General features: G+C 39.0%; 1 protein-coding gene across 1 annotated transcript in view; it reads left to right on the top strand.

Annotated features, from left to right (window-relative positions):
• Positions 1 to 23674, top strand: part of ITGA2 (integrin subunit alpha 2) — a gene marked incomplete at both ends in the record, with an annotated part of 65595 nt that overhangs the window by 23927 nt on the left and 17994 nt on the right. Inside the window, 14 exons of the mRNA XM_079548295.1 lie at positions 2208 to 2317; positions 3776 to 3867; positions 7776 to 7890; positions 8285 to 8412; positions 9638 to 9786; positions 12529 to 12679; positions 13058 to 13223; positions 14207 to 14280; positions 15219 to 15357; positions 17340 to 17485; positions 18166 to 18309; positions 20343 to 20546; positions 21456 to 21592; positions 23512 to 23651. Of these exons, the coding sequence (XP_079404421.1) occupies positions 2208 to 2317; positions 3776 to 3867; positions 7776 to 7890; positions 8285 to 8412; positions 9638 to 9786; positions 12529 to 12679; positions 13058 to 13223; positions 14207 to 14280; positions 15219 to 15357; positions 17340 to 17485; positions 18166 to 18309; positions 20343 to 20546; positions 21456 to 21592; positions 23512 to 23651 (1895 nt within the window). The remainder of the gene's footprint in view (positions 1 to 2207; positions 2318 to 3775; positions 3868 to 7775; positions 7891 to 8284; positions 8413 to 9637; positions 9787 to 12528; positions 12680 to 13057; positions 13224 to 14206; positions 14281 to 15218; positions 15358 to 17339; positions 17486 to 18165; positions 18310 to 20342; positions 20547 to 21455; positions 21593 to 23511; positions 23652 to 23674) is intronic.

Here is a 23674-nt window from a genome sequence, read left to right as displayed (position 1 = left end):
TACAGATAGCAGTATTTCCTTTAAGAAATCTCAATTATGGAATCATAGAATTTCCTGAATTGGAAGGGACCTATAAGGATCATCCATTTCAACCCCTGGCTCCATACTGAACCACTCAAAAATCTGACTGTATATCTGAGAGCCTTGTGTAGACTTGAAGGACTCAAACTTTTGTTCTTGCATCTAAAACTATGTGTTTTCATCAAAACAATTTTACTTGAACTAGTTACAAAATTGGAGCAATAAAATCAGGTAGTCTTCCAAAAATTAGTAGCATATCATCATTCAAGAAAGCTGCTTCAAAGCGTAGTTATTTCATAAAATAATTTATTTTACAGTGCAAAATATTTACATCACCTACCTGTGAAATTTTAGGGAATGGCAGTTGACATGGTGAACTGAAAAAAGATGTACTGTTTGTCCTTTTTACTGTCCCACAAAGGCATTAATTATTACCATAGATTATGCTTCATGAAAGGAAAGTCATATTGCTGCTCTCTAATCACCTATTTTTGTTGGTTTGTGTGTGTGTGTTTGTACAGATCATGTTCCTATAGTCGTATTTTGTCTTGCCCTCATTTTGTTGCACATTAAACTGTGTAAATAATTGTCTTCCCCCAGAGCTCCACTACCCTATGCTGCCTGTTAGTTGCACTCTCTCAGAGAATAGTGCTGGAAGACAGGTGTTCTTCAGCAGCATTTCCACAGGTTGAATTTGTTGGTTTTGTGAACGCTTTCAGACAAAATGTGAGAGATGTTTTGAGGAATAGGCTCTGGAGAGGGAATGTTAACTGCAAATGAAGAAAAGTGCTGGGGAGAGTGAATCATTTCATACTACTACCATAAATTACTGAAGTTTTAACTTTATTGTTCAGGATTAAATACTTCACGCAGCAGTCTGTTATCACCTGCAGTATTTTCTTTCTTACTCAGTGTTGTCAAGGTGTGGCAGCTTTCAAGTTCAGACATAAGAACCATACTGTTGCTGAGCAGAGCCTGAAGGAAGTGCTTCTTATCGGTTAAAAGAATAACTTAAAAGGAAGCAGTTAACTGTTACCTGACGGGAGAATCAAATTCTTTCTCTCTCCTTCCATAAGGCATATATTTCTAAATTTGTATGCACTGGTGTACATTAACACCTGTGCTTTATTTCTTCTGACATGGTGACACAGTGTCACAAGTCAGTCAGGTTCAACCTGAGTCCCACAGGCTCCATGTGGCCCAGCACAGCTTGCAATGCAGCTGCCTGCTGTCTAGCCTGGGCTCAAAACTCTCTCTCAGCACCAGTGGAACACTGGTGCACTATTAACCCTATCGATGCTGAAAGCAGGAATTGGGGTGCAATACAGTGCCAGCTCAAGCTGCCATTGAAGAACACTGATGCAATAGTTTCACAAAAACAGGGTCAAATAGCCCACCAACTTTACGATTTTGCTGCTTTCCTTTTTTAGGTTTTAATAAAAAGATATTTTAAAAATATTTTTTTTGTTGTTACTTATATACATTGACTACATTTATATATTTTATGAGGGCTGCTCTGAAAGTAACATCTCTTACTTTAGGATGTTGGACCACAATGTCAGAGGTGGGTTTTGGTGTTATGAGATTAAACCTTCCCACCAATATTCTATTACATTTCACTGCCTTGTGACAAATGGCAGCAGAAGGGCAGTCTGACTACCAGTCAGTGAATGTGAGCAGTGAGGCAGCGTGAGGTATGTTTCTGCAGAGGCAACAACAGTGGATCACCTTCACTGATGCAAATTGCATAGCTAACAGTGGTGACTGTTGAAAAATAGAACTTCCTGGCTGACAACTTGCTCTATCAAATGATCTTTGTGCACTTTGTATCCATTGTAGTTTACATGGAAATAAAGAGGAGGCACTACTTTTGGAGCAACCTAAATATATATACAATTCCTCTTCACTCAGTGCAGTGTATACTAGCCAAAAGTTTGGACACCCATGGGATAAGTGCTTGGGGCAGTATGCTCCTAGAGGCATTCCTGTCAGGGTTTCCAGTCATCACTCAACTGTATTAACGTATAAGTAAAGTAAAACCCAGCATCCAAACAACTCTGGAGAAAACTCCTGAAAGTCTTAGGTGGTATATCTGGTGGAAGCCTTCCTACCTGATCCCCTCAGCTTTAATTGTGTCAATGCTGCTGGCCCTTTTGGCATGGTAAAAGACATTCCTGTTGTTTCAGGTTGTTGGTTGGCTCACCCTGGAGTGGCTATCCAGCAAATAGAACCGGAGATATCTATGCATGTCCTGTTGGTACACCCAAAACCACGTGTAAAAAATTAAACTTGCAAGGTAAGTTATAGTGAATAATGCCTCATTGCAATTATTCAGGCTTTTCTCATTTTTGTACCAGGCCATCTATCTAATGAAATAGCTGGAAGCTAGCAAGACCAGTAGCAAAAGCACATAACAGCAGTGTAAGCATGAATGTTGCTTAAGAGGAATTCAGAGGAATTTCATTTTCAATGACAAGTCCAGTATTCAGTGGTCTCAGATTCCTTGAAGAATAAAAATATTTTTCTCTTGTCTTTTTCACTTAACTGTTTCTGAGTTCTAAAATTAACTGTTGGTGAATGTTTACGCGTATTTTTTTACAATTGACCTTATGATACTGATGTGAGCTTTTTTTTTTAATCTTTCTGTCATTTATTTCAAGTATTTTTAATTAATGATCATAGAATCGTAGAATGACCTGGGTTGAAAACGACCACAAAGACCATCTGGTTTCAACCCACCTGCTATGCGCAGGGTTGCCAACCACCAGACCAGGCTGCCCAGAGCCACATCCAGCCTGGCCTTGAATGCCTTCAGGGATGGGGCATCCACAGCCTCCTTGGGCAACCTGTTCCAGTGCTTCACTACCCTCTGTGTGAAAAACTTCCTCCTAATATCTAACCTAAACCTCCTCTCAGTTTAAGTTTCAGTTTAAAATATTCCCCCTTGCTCTATCACTATCCACCCTCATAAACAGTCATTCTCCCTCATGTTTATATGCTCTTTAATAAAATAAAACTAAAAAAAAAAAAAAAATTAGTAATATGGTTACTATTACTATTAGTGTTTTCTATATCTTTTCTGGAACACTTTTTGTTCTGCCTTTATAAACACTTACATTCTTTGTCATTTGTAGCAGCCCTGTTAACAGGGTTAGCAGTATTAATATTTATAAGACTTTTACTTAATACTTGGGGATTCTTATTACATTCTCATTTCAAATTTCATTTGATCAATGTATGAAGGCATTTCTGCTTTGTGTGTTTATAGACTAAGTATGAGATTCCCTTTTGCATACAGTGAAAATAAGTACAGCACAGTATAATTTTAGTTTAAATGTGTACTTCATGTTTAATTGTGGTGACATATCTGTTCTCCACTGTTTCTTTCACATTTTTGTCTGAAGCGTGCTACTGGATAAGGGCAGCCTTAGTATCCTGAGGAATGTAACAGGAGCTGCTCAGCTGCATCTATGAAGCCAGCCAAAAATGCTTAGTTGGAAGGAAGACAATTTCTTCCTCTCCTGTGCCTTTGCTCTCTTGGGAGAAGGTACTTTAAATGGCCCTACTTAATTAATGTCTATTACTAGCTAGCAAATTTATGACAAAGATTAGTTTTCATTTTTTTGTCTCAAAATATTATGCAGGTGTTTGGAAGAAGCATGTTAGATTCTAAGACACGAAGGAATTGTAACTGACTGAATTGCTTCTGTTCCTCAGCTATTGTTTTGCCACTTTTTTTTTCTTTTTATTTCAGCTTTAATAAATATTCCAAATGTAACTGAGATAAAGGAAGACATGAACCTTGGCTTGACACTGATCCAGAACTCAAAAACAGGAGGATTTTTGGTATGTATTGAGGATACATTCAATAGATACAGAAATTCATGAAGACAATGAAGAAACTAGAATTTCTGTCGTTTCTAGTTAAGCCTGAGCCAGATGTGTTTCATTATGCAGCCTTGATAAATACATACTTCGGATGATTTAAAGTCAAGCTCTTATTTCCTAGGATCCATGCAGGTTGTCTTTCACACTTATCAAAATACCATATGGAAGAAAGCCACCAAACATATAATTAAAGATTTTGTAATTCAGGTCAGAAAACATTTACAGGAGCATTTCCACAATGGACCTGTAAGGTAGTCTCATATAGCTTTGGTTATGCTTTCAGAAGACAAATGAGATCTCTCCTCTGCATTAAGCACTTGCACAGTGACTACTCTCCTGAAATGTTAAGATTTCCAGTCCTGTGGGTCTGCTTTTTGCTTTAGCAGTGTGGTTTATTTGAATAGTGAAGTAGAGGGAGTGAGTTTTATGTGTATACTGTGAAAACTTCTCCTAGAATTCTGTATAATTGGGATGTAGTAACTGAGAGTAAATTCAGCCTGTTTTGTACACAGTTATACAGTCTTAGCCATAGGCTTGATAACTCTTGAAAAGTGGATATGTACCAGTTTATGATGTACAAATGGTAATCAAGTGAAACAATATTGGAAAATGAGATTTGAACATCCCTTTAAGCTTGTTATTTTTCAGTTGCATCTTCCTGGTAATCATGAAATTATTCAATTGTTTATATTCACCACCATATAACCCAGTTCACTGAACTACTACGATAGATACAGATTTAATTACAAGCTTTCCAGCAGTTCTATTAGTGTTACTTAGGTGGATCATAAGCTCAGAGTACAGCAACAGTTCTCTGTTCTCACACAGATGGACTGTGTGATCCTGTCTTTTGAGTAACATCTCTAATTAAAATTAACACTGTCCCCTGCATAACTACTTTAACCAGTATCAGTGACTGAGGAAGTATAAAACATCTCACAAAGGAAAAAATACATTTTCTAGCAATACGTGAACTTTTTCAGTTAAAAAGAATTTCCCGATTCATGTGGCACTGATGATTATCCAAACTGCATAAAGTAGCATGCAAAGCAAAACACACAGGAAAAAAGTGGAATGCTAAGGTGTGAACTATTTGCCACATCTTTGGGAAAGGAAGTTCTTTCTGAAAGAGTGAGTATTAGAGATGGGTGCTTATCTGTGTCTCAGCTGCCTTGAATTTCAAAAGCCTTGTCATTTACATACACTAGCATTGATCAATAAGTGGAGACTATCTTTGCTCCTAATTGCAGGTTGCTGCCAACCAGGACTTCACTCTGGGACACATCTCTGGGAGCTGGGCTCTGCAATGGGCTCTCTGTACCATGCTCAGGACTTCCTATCCAGCTCATGCTTCATCCTCCCGTGGCTGCCTCTCTTCCAGGCTCCAAACTTTTGTGCCCATGTCGCTCCTCTTCAGAGCTCTTTCCAGACTGCTCAGATCCTGGCATGTCTGTGTTGCAGCTTGAGGGCTCTGTGTGTTCAGCTTTTTGATGTCATGTGATTGCTTCCCACAGTGATCTAACAACCGGCAGTCATTTGCACATGCTTGTTACATTTTTTGTAGGAAGGCTTAGTCCTGCTGAATAGTGTTTAAGAGTTTCATTCCTCTGATGGCTAACAAATTTTTATTTTTTTAACTTCCAGGCTTCGTTCCTAGCAGTTTGTTCTTGGGACACTGTTGTTCAGTAATTTGAAGGAGCTCCCACCAATCCCCAGGATATAAAATCTCACTTCAGTATTTAATACGGCATTCTCTTTCATTCTTTTCTTTGCTGGTCAAACAGGTTTTTGGATGAAATGAGATTTTTAAAATATATCTGTCTTGAATACTACAAACCAGATGTATGCTGTATTCCACATGAATCTCTCCTGGACACAGCGCAGTGTATTTAGTACTTCCCTGTCTCAATTGCAAGTGCTTCTTGTTACATACCTCCAGGCCATTCATGCCACATTTGCCTTTGTGCCACCTTGTAATCAGTCAGCACGTGATCCATCTGCTCCTTGGTCTCTCCCCTCCAGAGAGCTCCCAGTTTGCATTCAAAATTCGTAGAATCAGTCCTTAAGGACAAATCTATTCCCCTTTCTGATATTCCACTTTTCAAGTTCATCAGTTCTACTTATCTTACCTACCAGTTTTCCACTGCACTAATGGTGCATCTTGCTTCTCTGACTGTAACCACACTAGAACACTTGAACTTATCTATAGGTATGATCAGTTTCTTTTGTCTAGAAATATTGCTATCTTTAAAAATATATTAGAATATTTTGATGCCATCTGCCACTGATATTCCTGTCTGACATTTATGTCATTTTTTATTAATTTCTGCCTTTAATTACTTCTTTTTCTCTTCAGCATTCTTGTCAAAAGGGTAATGTTTCTATTGCTCTCCTTTCACTATTGACATGGAGATGGTGCATTTTCTGTTATCCAGACTCTTTTGACTTTGACAGAATTGATAGGTGAATCAGAAAGTATTTGCATGGGAGCTATCATTTCACAGAATCACAGAACTGTAGGGGTTGGAAGGGACCTCCAGAGATTGAGTCCAACCCCCTGCAAAGCAGGGTCCCTACACCAGGTCGCACATGTAGGCATCCAGGCAGGTCTTGAATATCTCCAGAGAAGGAGAACTCCACAGCCCCCCCTGAACAGCCTGTTCCAGTGCTCTGTCGTCCTCACTGTGAAGAAGTTCTTATGCACATTTGTACAGAACTTCCTGTGCTTCAGTTTGTGGCCATTTCCCCTTGTCCTATCACAACACGCCACTGAAAAGTCTGGCTATGTCCCTTTGCCTCCTGCACTTTAGGTATTTATGGACATTGATTAGAACCCCTCTGAGTCTTCTCAAGGCCGAACAGATCCAGGTCTCCCAGCCGTTCCTGACAGGAGAGATGCTCCAGGCCCTTTATCATCTTTGTGGCTGCTGGACACTCTCCAGGAGATCGCTGTCTTTTTTGTACCGGGAAGCCCAGAACTGGACACAGTTTCTTTCGGAACTGTTGACAGAAGTCATATGTTTTCTCCTAATATAATTTTCTTTCAATAAGAACCTCCCAAATATCCTGATGATAAAGTACTGTCTCTGTATTTGTCTTTTCATCTAGTTACTTTTGTAGAAATCCTTCTAAGATCAGAGTTCTCACTTTTATACGATCAGCTGAAAAATTTTCTTTTTGTAGAGATCATTTTCTGCAGAGCAAGCTTACTTTTGAGGAAGGCAGGGGCCAAATATCTTTTCAGCAGCAGCCTGCAGCTAAGTCAGATTGTGTAAACTGGGGAGACCGTGAAGAAACTCAACTCACAAATGTTTTGGCAAAGTTAGTTTCCCTTGGGAACAAGTCTTCTCAAATTAATAAATCCATGTGCAGATGCAGTGATCTTAAGATTTGTCAGTCCTGTCACTGTGTGGGCTAATAGAGCGTGCTGTCTGGAGCTATGAAGATGCTCGTGGATATAATGCCACCTCCTGGTTTAATAGAAGAACTCCACCACATGGTTGAAAGCAACTTGGAAATATGAACTCTAGTTTTGTGCCGATAGTTTGTAGAGCAGGCAGATTAATAAAGCAGCACAAGTTCCTGGCAGACTGTGTCACACTAGAAATTATAGATGCAAATGCTCTGTAGGAAGGAGCTTGCAAAGACTTCAGAATGGCCACAAATAGAGAGTCCTTTTTATGAGAATGTACACGAAGGGGATTGTCTGATGTTGTTGTGGTGACAGCAAGAGACTCAGCCTAATAACCCATGGGGGCTCATCTTATCCCATATTCCTTTCATCCAGCTTATTGTGCTTTTGTATATGGATGCAGTGAGACCAGTACTTGTTATTTTGTAATTTATTCTTGTTATTACTTTTAAAGACTTGTGGCCCCTTGTGGGCACAGCAGTGTGGAAGCCAGTACTATGCAACAGGAGTCTGTTCTGAAATCAGCCCAAGTTTCCAGATTCTAAGAAGCTTTTCTCCTGCTATTCAAAGTAAGACAACATTTATAAAACAGATTCAGTAAAAAAAATGGATCAAGCAAAATTAAGATATATTGTGTTGGGGACACTTTAATTTGGGATTTTAGAAAAAATGTATATGGAGACTTAAAATAAGCCTTTCTGACATAAAGGAAGATTCATGGATACTGATCTAATGCTGGTAAGAATCTGGATTCACTCTTCTGAATTCAGAGGCACTGCACTGGAGCAGTGCAAGTTGTAACCGACTCAAAATCTGCATATGATATCATTGAGTCTTCATTCAGATGAAAGCTTCCTTATCTGAAGTGCTGCCTATGTGAGACCTAGATATGCTCCTCTTGATTTCATTGAAGACTTGTGAGTAAATTGAGAGTGATGTCCACTTTTTTTTTTCTTTGTTTAGAGTGTTCTTCCGTCATAGATATTGTAGTGGTTTGTGATGAGTCAAACAGCATTTATCCCTGGGATGCTGTGCGGGCATTTTTGAAGAAATTTGTCCAAGGTTTAGATATAGGCATTAACAAAACCCAGGTAAGTAAAATGCAACCTTGGGATAAGGATCATGGGAAGGAAGCAGTGGATTTTACTAGCAAATTCTGGCAGTTTTAAAGAAAACCACATTTATTTTACCTTAACAATAGTAACTCCCCCAAGGCCATAGATAATGCAGTTGTCCTTTATCTTTCAGTACTGGGTATTTTGTTTGTTGGTTGTTTTTCAGTCTCACACCTTATTTATTCCAAAAGTGACTAGTAATTTGATACCAAATGCGGACCAACTTAAATAGTAGTCTAAATTATGTATAATGGACACAGATCTCTTCTAGATATATAAGATAATATGATAGATAAAAATAATTAAAATGTAGTCTGTGGAAATGTGGTATAAGTAAATTTGTGTGTGTGTGTTTGTTGAGTTTTTGGGGTTTTTTTGTTTTTGTTTTTTTTTGTGGGAGGTTTTCATGTGGCTTTTACTTTCCAACTGCTGTATCTTTAAAATAGGAGTTTTTCCCCACTTGATTGTTGTCTGATCTTTGATTCTTTTCTCATTTTATTCTGATGATGGTAAGGAAAATTTTGTTTCCTGTTTTTAAACATTTTCTGTCTTTGCAGCTGTCCATTTTCCATAAACAATTCTGGGAACAAAGTCTGGGCACTGGAAATCTCTCTCCCAAAGGCTGCCTTCTTCATTGGGCTACTTTGGAAGTGAGGTGCTTAAAAGTCAGGCTTCCTGCTCAGCGTCATGAGTCCTTTCTAAACCTTATCTTTACCATCTTCCCTTCTTTTTTTCTTTCATGTTACATGTACATCTTAACGTATTTCCATAGTATTCACCTGTATTGAAAGTAAGTAAGGTTTGCAGTGCTGTCAAGAAACTAACCCTTAGGACTTCCCTAGAAAAGATCAAAATGAGGTGCTGTCAGCTTGTAGAATTCTTGCTATTTTCTGATTTTTGCATAGCTCACTGTGTTACTGCTGTTCCTAAGCTCTTCCAGAAGTAACCAAACATTTAAATGCCTACTATTTCAAATTCTTTGCATTAACATATTGTAGTCCATAATAAATGATTTAAGATTCAAGAGTATTTAGATTTTTTTGCTTTCCAAATTAGTTAGTATAAATTGGTTTTATATGTTGAGATAAAATGGTACGCATCTGCAAATCTTCTGCTCCTGCTTGATAAATAGATATGCATCATGACATCATTTAAGTGATTGTAATACATGGTAATTTAACGTAAATCTTTCATTTTATAGGTGGGTTTAATTCAGTATGCAAATAATCCCCGTGTAGTGTTCAAGTTGAGTGAGTACCGAACAAAGGATGATGTTGTTAATGCAACAGAGAAAACGTTTCAACAAGGAGGAGATCTGACTAATACTTTCAAAGCCATTGATTATGCAAGGTAAAATGTGGTGATGATTACTGTGGTGTGATTTCTATCATAACTTACCTCACAAGGCAAGGAGCACATCCTGAGTTTGGTTCCTTCTGAGAGCACACATCCTTAGAGTCTCCAAGGAGGTATATTTGTAAATAGGTACATGCAAATAACTGTACATTGGGTACATATGCAGCATCAACTGCAGTGCAGGGCAAGGATACGTAAATTCAGCTTGCTGAAATCAAGTCCTTAACGTTAACCTCAGGTACTGACTGAATTCTTTGCCTTGGTCTTCACTGGCAGTCAGGATTCCAGTACTTCTCACGTTCCTGAGCCCTGCATCCCTAAACCTCTAGGTGGGGATTGGGGTGGTAAATTCCCCCCCACTCTGAGGACAGAGCAGGTCCAAGACCACCTCATGAGACTGAATGTGTACAAGTCTACGGGGCCAGATGGTGTGCATCCCAGGGTTTTGAGCTGGCTGAGGTGGTTGCTATCCGCTGTCCATCATGTTTGAAAAGTCATGGCTGTCAGGTGATGTCCCAGATGACTGGAGGAAGGGTCACATCACTCACATTTACAAGAAAGGGAGCAGCAAGGACCCTGGGAACTACAGGCCGGTGAGTCTCACCTCTGTGCCTGAGAAGATCATGGAACAGATCATCCTGGATGACATGCTTGATCACATGAGGAACAAGCGTGTGATCCAAGACAGCCAGCATTGCTTTCCCAGGGGAAGGTCATGCTTGACCAATCTGGTGGCCTTCCATAATGGAGTGACGGCATCGGTGGACAAGGGAAAGGCGACCGATGTCATTTACTTGAACTTGAACAAGGCCTTTGACATGGTCCTCCTCCACATCCTTATCTCCAAATTGGAGGGATATGGATTTGATGGGTGGAACACTTGATGGATAAGAAACTGGTTGAAAGGCCACAGACAAAAGGTGGTCATCAATGGCTCCATGTCCAGGTAGAGGCTGGTAACGAGCGGTGTCCACCAGGGGTCTGTCTTGGGACTGGTGCTCTTTACCATCTTCATCAATGACATCTATGTAGGAATCGAGTGCACCTTCAGCAAGTTTGTGATGACACCAACCTGAGTGGTGCGGTTGACACGGTGGAAGGAAGGGATGCCATTCAGAGGGACCTCAACAGGCTGGAAAAGTGGGCCTGGGTGAACCTGATGAGGTTCAACACAGCAAAGTGCAAAGTTTTGCACTTGGGCCGGAGGAATCCCAGGCATCCATACAGACTGGAAGGAGCAGTACTTGAGAGCAGCCCTGCAGAGAAGGACCTGGGGATCTTGATAGATGAAAAACTTAACATGAGCCGGCACTGTGCCCTTGCAGCTCAGAAGGCAAATGGTATCCTGGGCTCCATCAGAAGAGGGGTGACCAGCAGGGACAGGGAGGTGATTGTCACCCTCTACTCTGCTCTTGTGAGGCCCCATCTGCAGTACTGTGTCCAAGTGTGGAGCCCCCAGTACAAGAAAGAAAGGGAGCCATTGCAGAGGGTCCAGAGGAGAGCCACTAGGATGATCAGGGGACTGGAGCACCTCCCCTGTGAAGACAGGCCGAGGGAGCTGGGTTTGTTCAGCCTGGAGAAAAGAAGGCTGTGGGGTGACCTCATTGCAGCCTTTCAGTACCTAAAGGGAGCCTACAAACAGGAGGGGAATCAACTCTTTGAAAGGGTTGATAACTGTAGGATAAGGGGAAATGGTTTTAAGTTGAGGGAGGGAAGATTTAGGTTAGATGTCAGGGGGAAATTCTTTACTATGAGAATGGTGAGGTGCTGGAACAGGCTGCCCAGAGAGGTTATGGATGCCCCGTCCCTGGAGGTGTTCAAGGCCAGATTGGATGGGGCCCTGAGCAGCCTGGTCTGGTATTAAATGGGGAGGTTGGTGGCCCTGCATGTGACAGGGGGTTGGAGATTCATGATCCTTGAGGTCCCTTCCAACCCTGGCCATTCTGTGATTCTGTAATTTGCAAATGGCGTCATGCTGAGGGCAGATGATACCAAGAGGCTGTGGATGCCTTCACCCTGGAAGCATTCAAGGCCAGGCTGGATGGGGCTTTGAGCAACCTGGTCTAGAGGGAGGTGTCTATAGCAGAGGGTTGGAACTAGATGGTCTTAAAGGTCCCTCCAACCCAAACGATTCTATGATTCTATGATTCTAAGTATTTCTGGTACCCAATAGATACATCTCACATCAAGCACCACTGAAAATGTTTTGGGAGAGATATAAAATAATTGAAAGTAGTAAAAAAATTCCAGAGATTTAATGGAAGTGGTAACATATGAGTTTTCAGGTCATGTTTGTTAAATACAGGGAAAAGAAGTCCCTTTTCTGCTGTCAGTTTGTCACTGCATCACTAGTAGCATGAAAAAAATTGAAAAATGTTTAAATGATATACTGTGAATTCTGGACACACATAGAATCCTGGTGCATTTCTCAATAGGCAGATGCTATTTTGTGATTGGATCTAGACAGGGCTGTAGGCATAAGCGTCTGGAAGTCTAAATGATCTTGAAAATCTTATTTAAGGAAAGAATCAACCTTCAGTGGAGTCCAAATTTGCATACTGTTAATATTTATCCCTTTTTATTTGAAATTAGTTTAGGCAGTTCCTAGCTATTCTGGTATTACAAAATATAGATTCTCCTTTTTCTATGTCAGTGATAGACGTGTTCATTGGTATATATACATATAATTCCATCTGTTGTGAATTTCGATCTGGTAAACCCACTGTTTTATAACAGACAGCATGCCTTCTCAGCTGAGTCAGGGGGACGGCCTACAGCCACCAAAGTAATGGTTGTTGTGACAGACGGTGAATCGCATGACGGCTCCAACTTGAAAACTGTGATAGGTAGATGCAATGAAGACAATATAACAAGATTTGGCATTGCTGTAAGTAATAATTACTTATAGTATGGCAGATTCGGAAAGATCATATTATTGTGTGTTATGTTCTATATGTAATAATTATATAATAACATAGTAACTTAAATTTGGTTAAATGTATCTTCATGAGTTAGTGAAATGTAGGACCTCTTTAATTGGCAAAAAAGCAGAAATGTTTTAATTTGATCAATGGATTTCTTCTTTGCTTTGGTTTATGTATTTTTTCTGTCTGAGTGGTCCATTAGTAGTTCCTTAATATAAATGAAATTAGTTTTATTTTTGTTGTCATATTTGGAATGCTTACTCAAGTGATACACAAGGAAATGAAGTAACAACATGATATCCCCTGCTTTTCTATGTTGTTTCTCCCCCTCTTCCCCCAAGGTTTTGGGATACTTAATCAGGAATGAACTTGATACTAAAAACTTAATTAAAGAAATCAAAGGAATTGCTAGTCATCCAACAGACAAGTATTTCTTTAATGTGTCATCTGAGGCTGCACTACTGGAAGAAGCAGGAACACTTGGAGAGCGTATTTTTAGCATAGAAGGTAAAATACTCAATGTCTCTGAAATATTAGACAAGATTCTCCCAGCTCGGGAGTGAGAATTTTGTTTGTCTTCACCTTGATGTCAGAAGAAGCAGCTGGAACTGCTTCATGTTTGAGGCTCCCCAGGAGGGCTATGGTTTGTACAAGCTACTAAAGCCCTTATAACCCTGAGCTTCACTTTTCTGCAAATTAGTGGGAATTTTTCCTCAGTTTCTGAAAATTTCACTTGAGTCCTCAGTTTCAGGCATCAGCCAAGGGTTTGTCCATGTGCATCCAAATCTTTTTAGAGCTGCCATCACTGGACAGTGAAGGGATCTTTCTGCTTGTGTTTGTTAATGTTAAGCAAAAGTAAAGATAAAAAGCAAGTCAGAAGATTGAGTTACCTTTTACAAAGCTGAAAAGCTACGGTAATGCAATCCATGTGGTTTCTGGTGGACTCCGTTCCTGGCATCATCCATGTGTGTTTTGGATGAGGGTATACCAGCTGTGGATCAGAGACACTTCATTCTCCTGACACCCAGCTTTTTAAAGTCAAATTTGCGCCTTCCTCAGGAGACCTGTGACTTGACCTCAGCTCGTGCTACAGAGCTTTTTGTAGCTTTAGTGTTACTATATTCAAGTGAATCAATTGAGCTTCACTTTCTAGAGTTTTGCTGAGTATTTCTTTTGAATTCTTGTTACTTGTCCTATAGAACATAAAAGCTGATTAGCTACGGTGCCAGTATCATGCAGGCTGACCCAGGCCATCCTTATCATCTGCCTCTTTTGGAGAAGTCTTGTAACATGGCTCCATGCAACACTGTGAAAATATTTTAACATTTTATCTGATTTCATTTGTTTGCAAATGTTTTAAGAGAAATGGTGAATTGGAGAAAAGATGGAATTACATAGGGACTCTATAAAGTTATACTTGTAAGCAGCAGGATTGGATCTCTCTCTGTGCTTCTGTTGGGTTAACTGTATGTGAACATTTATTTTACCAGGTACAGATCAAGGTGATACATTCCAAATGGAAATGTCTCAGGTGGGCTTCAGCGCATATTTCTCACAAAAAAAGGTATATGAATTTAATTATTCAATGGCATAAGTAGATTTTATTTGATAGACATACTGCATTGAAACACAACAGTGTAAGATTTTAAATTGATAATTTTTTAAAGATTGTTATAACCAGGAGAATGTCAAATTATCCTGTTTTGTTTTTTTTTTTTTTTACCAGAAAAACACAAAATTGACTTCTAACATGTGGTACGTTCTCTCAAAAAGACAAAATATTTGTTCATAAGTGAAGCTAAGTGACAGCTACATGTATTCGTACCACTTCACTGTAATGACTTTGAGAAAGTTAATCTAATGTTTTCATCAATTTTGAGTTCACCTATCATGAGAAATTCAGTCACTGAAGTTGACATTCTGCAGCTGAATAACTCAGAAGAATTGAAACAATACTGTAATGATAGTGTATTTCTGGGCTCTGACCTCTATATAAATAGTCAGAAAATAACTTCTCCAATATTTATAAAATCAATAATAGTTGCTTAAATAACATTTCATTTAGAAATTACTATAATAAATCAGATCAATTCTTCATGCTAATCAATTTTAAGATTATCTTAATTAAATCAGTTTTGACACTCTCCCAAGGATCATGAGTTTGTAAAAGTGTATGCTTAGCAAGACCAGCTCTAGAGAAGCCAGGTGTAGGAAAGTTGGGTTGCAGTGCTCAGGAACTAAAGCTGTCACTTATCCTCTTGCAATAGAAGGGTAGAAATCCTTTTTAATAGGGTAGTAAGGTCCAGCATGCAAGTGAAAACTAAACAACTCACATCGACTGCTTGTAGTCATTAGAATGCACATCATTACCTCAAAACACAGTGATGTTTTATATAATTACATATGGTAACTTCAGCTTTTTGGTGTTGTTTTTTGTTGTTGTTGTTGTTCACATTTTTTCTGAAATAAGCAGCTCTAAAGTGTTGATTTTTTTTTTTAAAGGATGTCCTGCTGCTGGGTGCTGTTGGGGCTTATGACTGGAGTGGAACAGTAGTTCAGGAGTCTTCAAACAGAGTTACTACTTTTCCAAGCAGTGTGTTTGAGAAAATTCTGCAGGACCGAAATCATAGTTCATATCTAGGTAAAGGACAAAAATACAAATCTGGAAATGCATCGAGCTTCTGGTGAATAAGTTGGAAAATTTATCTTTCATTCCCATTAAGAAGTGATCTGCAAAGAAAAGAATTTTGTATGCAAAAATATTTTATTTACTGGAACATTTAATGAAGTCTTTTATTGTGTTTTTAAAATTCTATTCCTATCAAAAATGCTAAGCTGGAAGAAAAAAAAACCAAAACGTTCTGTCACAAATCCAAAAAAATCATGAGATTTGAGAAAAGGCCAGTTTGTAGTAGTGGATAACTTCTCTTTTAATATTTATATGTACTTTCTCAGTTGCACATGGCAGTTGATTGACTTGTTGTAGTTTCATCTGTGCTTTTTCATTTCTTGGCCTTTTCCCGTCAATTTTATAGTTTTAGGCATAACACAACAGTTTAGCAGAGATCTTATTCATAATAATTCCCATTCATGTTCTGACACATGCTTTTGTGGCCCAGTGAAGCCAGGCAGTTTGTCTTCTCAGTTCATTGAAATGTTTTCTGCAAAGCTACAATATGCATGCTAGCAATTTGTTCCTGAATAATAGCACTGTGTTTATCAACTATGGCTTTCTAATGTGTGAAGTTATTAAAGAGGTGCTATTTTTCCCGCTGATATTTACACTTTTCCCTATGAGTTAGCAGTACTTGTATCTGACACAATGAAATTATTAAACATAGTTTAAAAAGCAGTAGCTTTTTTGTATGTCTGATAGATTCAGATTTTTTACTTTTCTCTCTGTTAGAATAATTCTTGAAAGGTCAGGTCATTTCTGTGCAGCACTTCTCCACTAGACGTTATCTAGAGCATCATGCTTACTCTTTTTGGAGCAAACAATGTTACTATCTTTTCTTACTCCTCCTTTGGTACTGTTGCTGTACTCTCATTTCCTTCCTTTCCCTCTTTCTGTTCCCCAGTGAATCTCCCCAGTGTCAGTGAGGAGCCCATGCTAAAGGGTTTGCTAGCTCATCACAGCTTGCTAGCTTGGCATACATTTTGCACTACACCTTCTCATTTCAAGTGGCTGTGTGCTGTTTGAATTGGGAACTTGTGGCCTTAAGCTGTGGAATAAAATCTTTTTTTGAAATTTAAGCTTCCAGTGACATTCTCTTCCTGGAAAAACAGTCACAAATTAACTGCACACAAACCTGTATAAGACCGATAAATGTAATGACCAAGGCATAATCCCTTTGGTCTGTGCTCCTTGCTTTGTACAACAGCTTGCTGAAGACTTGCATGCTCTGCCCAATCACTGGGATTTTGTTACTCAGTTTAGTTACAGACTTTAGAAAGAGTGATTTTGTTTACTTGTGTTAAAATAAATCTGGTGTAGTTAAATCACAGAAATGTAAAATGTGTAGTAAAACTATCCTTACAGTGCTAATACATTGTAAGATATCTGTGGGCACTAAAAGATGTTTCCTGAAAGCAAATAAATGTTAGAATAATGTGAATGAGGATTAAAATGTTGAAAGACATTCAACCAACTAAGCCCTTCAGCTGACAAGCTACTATGGTCTGTTGTGTTCAGCCAAAGTACTGGGCTGTGGTTTTGTGAGTTGTGAGAAAATGCAATGAGGGCTTTGCCAAAGATAGGTATTTCTCCCTGATTGGAGCACTGGCTCATATGTTTATCTCAAGTTTCTCTTTATTTCTTCATTCCCAGGATACTCTTTGTGCAATTTTTCCTATCTCCTTCATAAAACTGACGTTTTAATGGTCTATGTTTAGGCTAGGCTATTGTCCATGCTGGTCTGCAAACATTCTTCGATTTGATCTCTGTGCCTCTGTTCGTTCCAGAAGAGGTTTGATGCATATGGGACAACTTCAGTTCCCATCTGTAGGCACCATCCTTTGCCACTAATGCACCAGACTGAGTCGTCTGTGCCTTTATGGATAACCAGCTGACAACCTGACTCTCAAACAGACTCTCACATGTTATATGCTGTCTTCTTCCCCCAGGATATTCAGTTGCTGTTCTCTCAACTCAGAGTTCCATCTATTTTGTTGCTGGTGCACCAAGGTCCAACTACACTGGCAGGGTTGTGGTTTATGATGTTGACAGCCAAGGTAATATCTCAATTGTGCAGTCCCAGAGAGGTGAACAGGCAAGTATATTTTGTTTATGACTGCAGATTTTGAAGGTGTCTGTTCTTATTGATAGAGGAGTAGATTGCAGTACTTGAAAAACTCCTTTCTCCAGTGCACTTAGCATCCTACTTGCATTTTTCTCTACCACTAGACTTCGTGAGGTTAACTGAAGCATATTTTATGATGTCATTCTACTAGTGGTACAAGATAATACACAAAGCCACATAATGTACAATTTTGTCAGCGCATCTAACTGGGAGAGATTTGGTGAGCTCCACTCTGCCTGAGAAGTTGCGAAGTAGATGACATCAAGGGAGAAATTTGGAAGTTTTTCTTTTTCTCTATTTTGGAAAGAATGGAAAGCTTAGATGGCTTCAGTTTGTTTTGTTCTACTTTGTAAGACAAAGCGGAGTATAATGTGTGCAGTTTAATATAAGAAGCATAGCTTCCATTGTTTGTTCTCTGTTTTCGTTCTTGTTTAGTAGTACCATGGTAGCAACTACTAGGCAGAAGCAGTGAACACATAGTACGGTTGTGATTCATAAAATACTGGAGTATGCTATATAATAGTTTCATGCCAATGGGCAGTTTCATTACTACTATGCCTTTTTCAGGTTTAAGAGTTTTCTGGTTCAGATGTTAAAGCATTATGCTTTGCAAAATCCACATAAAAACTCAGTTTTTTACTGGTTTTCAGATTGGCTCCTATTTTGGCAGCGTGGTATGTTCAGTGGATGTTGACAAGGACTCTGTGACAGACGTGTTGCTTGTAGGTGCACCAATGTTTATGAATGACCTGAAGAAAGAGGAAGGGAGAGTATATATGTTTTCCATCACAAAGGTAAGAATGGACATGTAGCAAACCTGGAATTGGCTTCTTGCATATCCTTCCATAATGAGTTCTGGCATTTTCACTTTCAGCTGGGATTCACTGTTTTTCCCTGGATTATAGTTTTATCAGGGCAGTCCAATCAGAACTTGGTGACAACATCTGTTCTGTTAAATCAGAGAACGATCTAAGGAGTGATCTGTGGCCCGAGGGTAGCATTGCTTAGCACTACCCTCTTGCAGAGGCTGGACACAGCTATGCAAAAAATCCGTTGGCTCCAGACTTTTTCTGGGCCTTTATTTTGTTTATCTTTCTCCAAGCATTTGAAATGCTGAGAGCAGTGTTTTTGTTAAGACACACAGAACATGTGCTTTGCCTGAGGTGTAGTGTAAGGGCAGGGGTAAGTGATGCAAAGGCTGTCTGGTCAGAGGATGCAGATGGAACCCTTCCCAGCACAGTCTTTCCTGTCCTGCTTTTCAGAAGCAGGTGCAAACTCTCCCCAGAACCACTCATGGACATAATCTGGTAATAAGCCAGCTGGAGAAGTCTGAAAGAGAGCCATGAGGCAAGCTAATAGCTAAGCAGTATTAGTGATTAAGGGCTGACTGCTGCAGCTCGCTCCTCCCTGACCCTGGTTTTAGGGACTGTGCTGGACATAGTATATGAATGCAATGCAAGTTGACTGTTTCTCTATAAGATTTAGCTTGTGGCTTCCGCTACTTAATTTTCTGTGTAATTTTAGGAAATCTGTTCAGAACCTAACAGTATTCCTAGAATAGTTCTAATAAACACTGTTCTGCCAATGCGTTGTTTCATGGACCTTACAGCGGGTGGTTGCTAATACTTGTCTCCTTTGTCAGCATAGCTGTGCTATTTATGTGATGTTTTTTGTTCAGATCTGTGGTAGGTGTTTTCAGAATGTTTGTATTAAGCATCCTGAAAAATCTGGTAGTTCTGAACAGTCTCACAGTCATGGATGTCTTAATACACAAAGTAAATTTTTCCTATTAATGGCAGCTATTAGCAAACATGGCCTTTTACTAGGTAAATTACAATCAGACAAACAGAAATGAAGTGCCATCCTCTTTAGAAGTGCTCAGGGTCCAATTATCCTGAAGCAAGATGAAGCTGTACTCTGGGGCAATTTTAAGGTCGATGAAGTACTGTTGGCAGCTGGATTGGTCAATGTGACTGTGAAATGAGACAAAAAAATATACAAGGATGGTGGTTTTTTTCATGTTTCAGAAAATGAGTACAGTGAAAGGCTGTCCTTACAAATTTTAATCTTTCAAATATTGGACTTAAAATTACTTAAAGTTAAATATAGTGAGAGAGTGGTTTAAAAACAAAAAACGAAACCTGAATTTGCGAAACTGTGTTTATGTTGCGTAAATTACACATTTCTAGTCATTTTGAACAAATAACTTGGCTGGTATTTATAAAATTTTGAGCACAGTGTGATAACTTAGGTTAGAGATGAGAATGATACTTGCCAAAGAGCTGGATTTAAGGTAATATGAATGTGATTACTTAACTCTAAAGATCTCCAGCCTTTCTTTCTTCATTGGCACTGGAGAGGTCAGGAGTTTACCATTTGGACACATGTTTTTTGCATTAGTATAGTTAGGAAATTCCATTTCTATTTCAAAGAATTATGTCCAGTTACATAATTTCCATTCCCTCTGCATAAAAACTGGTAATCCAAAACTGGAAACTGTATTTTTCAATGTATTGTGAAACTTTCAGAACAGTCAGATGAGGACAGTGAGAGCACTTAAGCTTTATACATATGGTTATATTTGCTGTTAGTACTCTGGATAGCATGCTTTAATTTTGCTGTGTAATGCTTGCCAAGACTCTGAGACATAATGCAAACTGAATGGGCAATACAATGGGGAAGGAATTCAGGGTTGAGCAGTCCAAGGGGAATGTACTGGGGGAAAAAAAAAGAAGCAAAAAACAATGCACATAGATAATGCTGCTATGTCTAATCTGGTGTCATGATAATTATGTTTTGGCTTTTTCTTCTTTTTCCTTTTATAAAGGGAATTTTGGATCAACAAGAGCTTTTGGAAGGCCCACAAGGTTCAGAAAATGCTCGCTTTGGATCAGCAATTGCAGCACTTACAGACATTGACTTGGATGGCTTTAATGATGTTGTAATAGGTGCACCACTGGAAAATCAAAACTCTGGAGCAATTTATATTTACAATGGGTTTCAAAAGACTATACGTACCAAATATTCTCAGGTAAATAACTATGTTGTACAGTGTTGTACTTAGGTGTGCTGGAGGAAAACTGAAGGATTTTCTATCCTTTTATTGCCCATGGTTTCATCCTCTTAGTATTGTTATTTTCATGGTTTATTTCAAGTTTTATCCCCCTTCTTACTTCAACTGTCAGCATATCCTGAGTGATACTGTTGTGGTACTTACAGCTGAAGTGTACAGAGGAAAACTGCTTGCAGGATGCTCTGTTTGAACCTCTCATAATTTTGGTGCATGCATATGAAGTCAACTCATTTCCTTTATCTTTTTTGACACCTGCAATTCAAGTTTCTAAAAAACTAAAGCTGTTGTGCAGCATTGAAGATTAGATAAGTCCTTACACTGTAAATTTGAAATAAAGAAATTGAAAATATGTATTTGAGGAAAAGTAATTCAGAGAAATTTGTATATTAGGTATGCAATATTCAAATATATATATAATGTGTATATGTATATATTATCTAATATACATTATATATTTTATATATATTATAATATATATAATGCAAAATATATAATAGTAATAATTTTAATGTCACTTTCCATGCAGATCTTCTAGTTGCAGAAATTATTTGTTAGAAGTCCTGTTTAGCTTCCTATTCTTTGAGTTGCTCAATGTAAGATGGAAAAAGTTTCCAGTAAGTGCTGGCTGGCATAAAGCAGTCAGCTAGTTGATTTACTACCATGACAGAAAATTCTAGTCCATTGTCTCCTCCAACAGGGGAGGAAAAAGAGCTTAACAGCATTTGAGAAAACATTCACACAAGTTTTTTTTGTTTAAACAATATGTTACGTATACAGAGAGAATCTGCAAAAATCCATTGTTTGGGCTGATATCTACAGGCTTACAGCACTGCTGTGGCAACTTAGTAACCAAACTTTCTTTCCCAGAAAATTTTAGGATCGGATTCTGCTTTTGGAAAACGGCTCAAATTCTTTGGAAGATCAGTAGATGGCCGTGGAGACTTAGATGACAATGACATTACTGATGTATCAGTTGGTGCAGATGGAAACGTGGTTCTGCTTTGGTCAGTAAACTCTTTTAGAAAAGCAGTACTTAATAAATCAGATGAAAGTTGAGCATTTAGTTAATTAAGCATCAAAACAAATCATAAAGCTTTTTTATTCCATGTGTTCAGAGAACTAGCACACTTTCTTCATCACTAATACACAGCTTCAGAGTACACTTCTGGGGCCCCCAGTACAAAGACGTGGAGCTCTTGGAGCAGGTCCGGAAGAGAGCTACTAAGATGATCAGAGGGCTGGAGCACCTCTCCTATGAAAGAAAGGTTGAGGGAACTGGGCTTGTTTAGCTTGGAGAAGAGAAGGTTCCAGGGAGATCTCATTGTGGCCTTCAAGTACTTGAAGGGAGTGTATAACAGCAGGGGGAACGGCTGTTTACGAGGGTGGATAGTGATAGGACAAGGGGGAATGGTTTAAACTGAGACATGGGAGGCTTAGGTTAGTAGGAGAAAGTTTTTCACAAAGAGGGTGGTGAAGCACTGGAACAGGTTGCCCAAGGAGGTTGTGGATGCCAGGCTGGATGTGGCTCTGGGCAGCCTGGTCTGGTCACTGGCTGCACATAGCAGGGAGGTTGAAACTAGATGATCTTTGTGGTCCTTTTCAACCCAGGTTATTCTATGATTCTATGATTCTACTGAGTACTTACAATCAAACTACCAAAAGCCAAGCCAGTCTGAGAGCGGAGTGAAGATGCAGAGGGGGAAGTTGGATAGTGAGGACTGTGAGAGGGGTTCAGAGTGGGTAGGGGGAAGAAACACTCCCATGTGGGCATATGGTCTGGAAGGAAATGGTAGCAGAGGGGAGTGGGACCCGACAAGAAACTTCGGTAACAGCACTCTTCAACAGCTACAAGGTAATTCCAGTACTGAGAGAGACAAAGCTTCTTCCTACAGAACCTGCAGAGCCATTGTAAACTGATAGGCTTATATGAAGGAAGAGTTATTCTGCTGGGTATAGACTGAAAGCAGTGCCATTGAGTTGGCATCTACTTCTGACCGGAAACCCATATTTTCTAGCACGTAGCCTTTACTGACACAATCTGAGTACTTGTACAAAATAAAGAAGAAGGGCTTCAAGAACCCAAACCTTGTGCCTCCACAAATACTGTGTATTTTCCACTGCTTCTGTGGGGAGGAAAGTTAAACTGTAGCTTGCTGTCCAATCTGTCACCCTTCCTCTTGCCTGAGGGCCCCCATTGTAACAAGAGAAACATCACTGAATTGCTATTTATTTCATAATAAAGCAAGAGTTTACAAAATGAATGGTCAGTTTGGATCCTTGACCTACAAGAGAACTCCTGCTGGTGCTGATGGAGATTGTGTTAAAGAAAATTATGCTCCTTGGAGTACCGGCATTTATTTCTATGTGATTAATGAAGATGCTCATTTTTCTTTCACTCTGGAATTTGGCCTGATTAATGCATTTCATTTGTGATTGAAGTGTTTGTTTTTACAAGGGTTACTTTGAAAATGTTCTAATTACATGGAAGATGTTTTTCTGAAAAAAACAAAGGCATAATTAAAAAGAAGAATTACCCTTTTTTACCTTCCCAGTGGAACTCAATGACTTCCCCAAAGGAGCAGAAGAAGGTTTCATGTTAGGAAAACAGGGCAAGGGCTTCATTCTCTGTTATCGTAAGGGACTGATTAGGTCATTAGGACAAAGACATTGATTAGCCATTAATTTGATATGATACATTATTTGTTTAATTATCTTAAAGCTTTTTTTGTTTAATTTCTCAAAGCTGCTGTATTAGTAGACTCGGTTATATGCAAATAAAAGTAATTTTGCCAGTGCCATAAATACTGTTTCCATTGAGAACCCAAAAGATCTATGTTACGTTTACAAACAGTAGCAGAGAATGGTGTCTAAGTTACCCAGTGCTGTTGAAAATCACATGTAACCCTTTAAAAATGTTTTACAGGTCGCAGAGCATTGCAAATGTGTCCATAATTGCCTTGTTTATACCTGAGAAAATCAGTCTCCTGAACAAGAACACTGAAATAACTGTCAAAATATGTTTTCAGGCTACATTTAGACCTGCTAAGAGAGATAATCAAGTGGGTAAGAGTATTTCAATGGCTTGT

The sequence above is a fragment of the Tetrao urogallus genome (assembly GCF_951394365.1).
Source record: "Tetrao urogallus genome assembly, chromosome: Z".
NCBI lineage: Eukaryota > Metazoa > Chordata > Aves > Galliformes > Phasianidae > Tetrao > Tetrao urogallus.
This window is presented reverse-complemented; position numbering and strand designations above follow the sequence as displayed.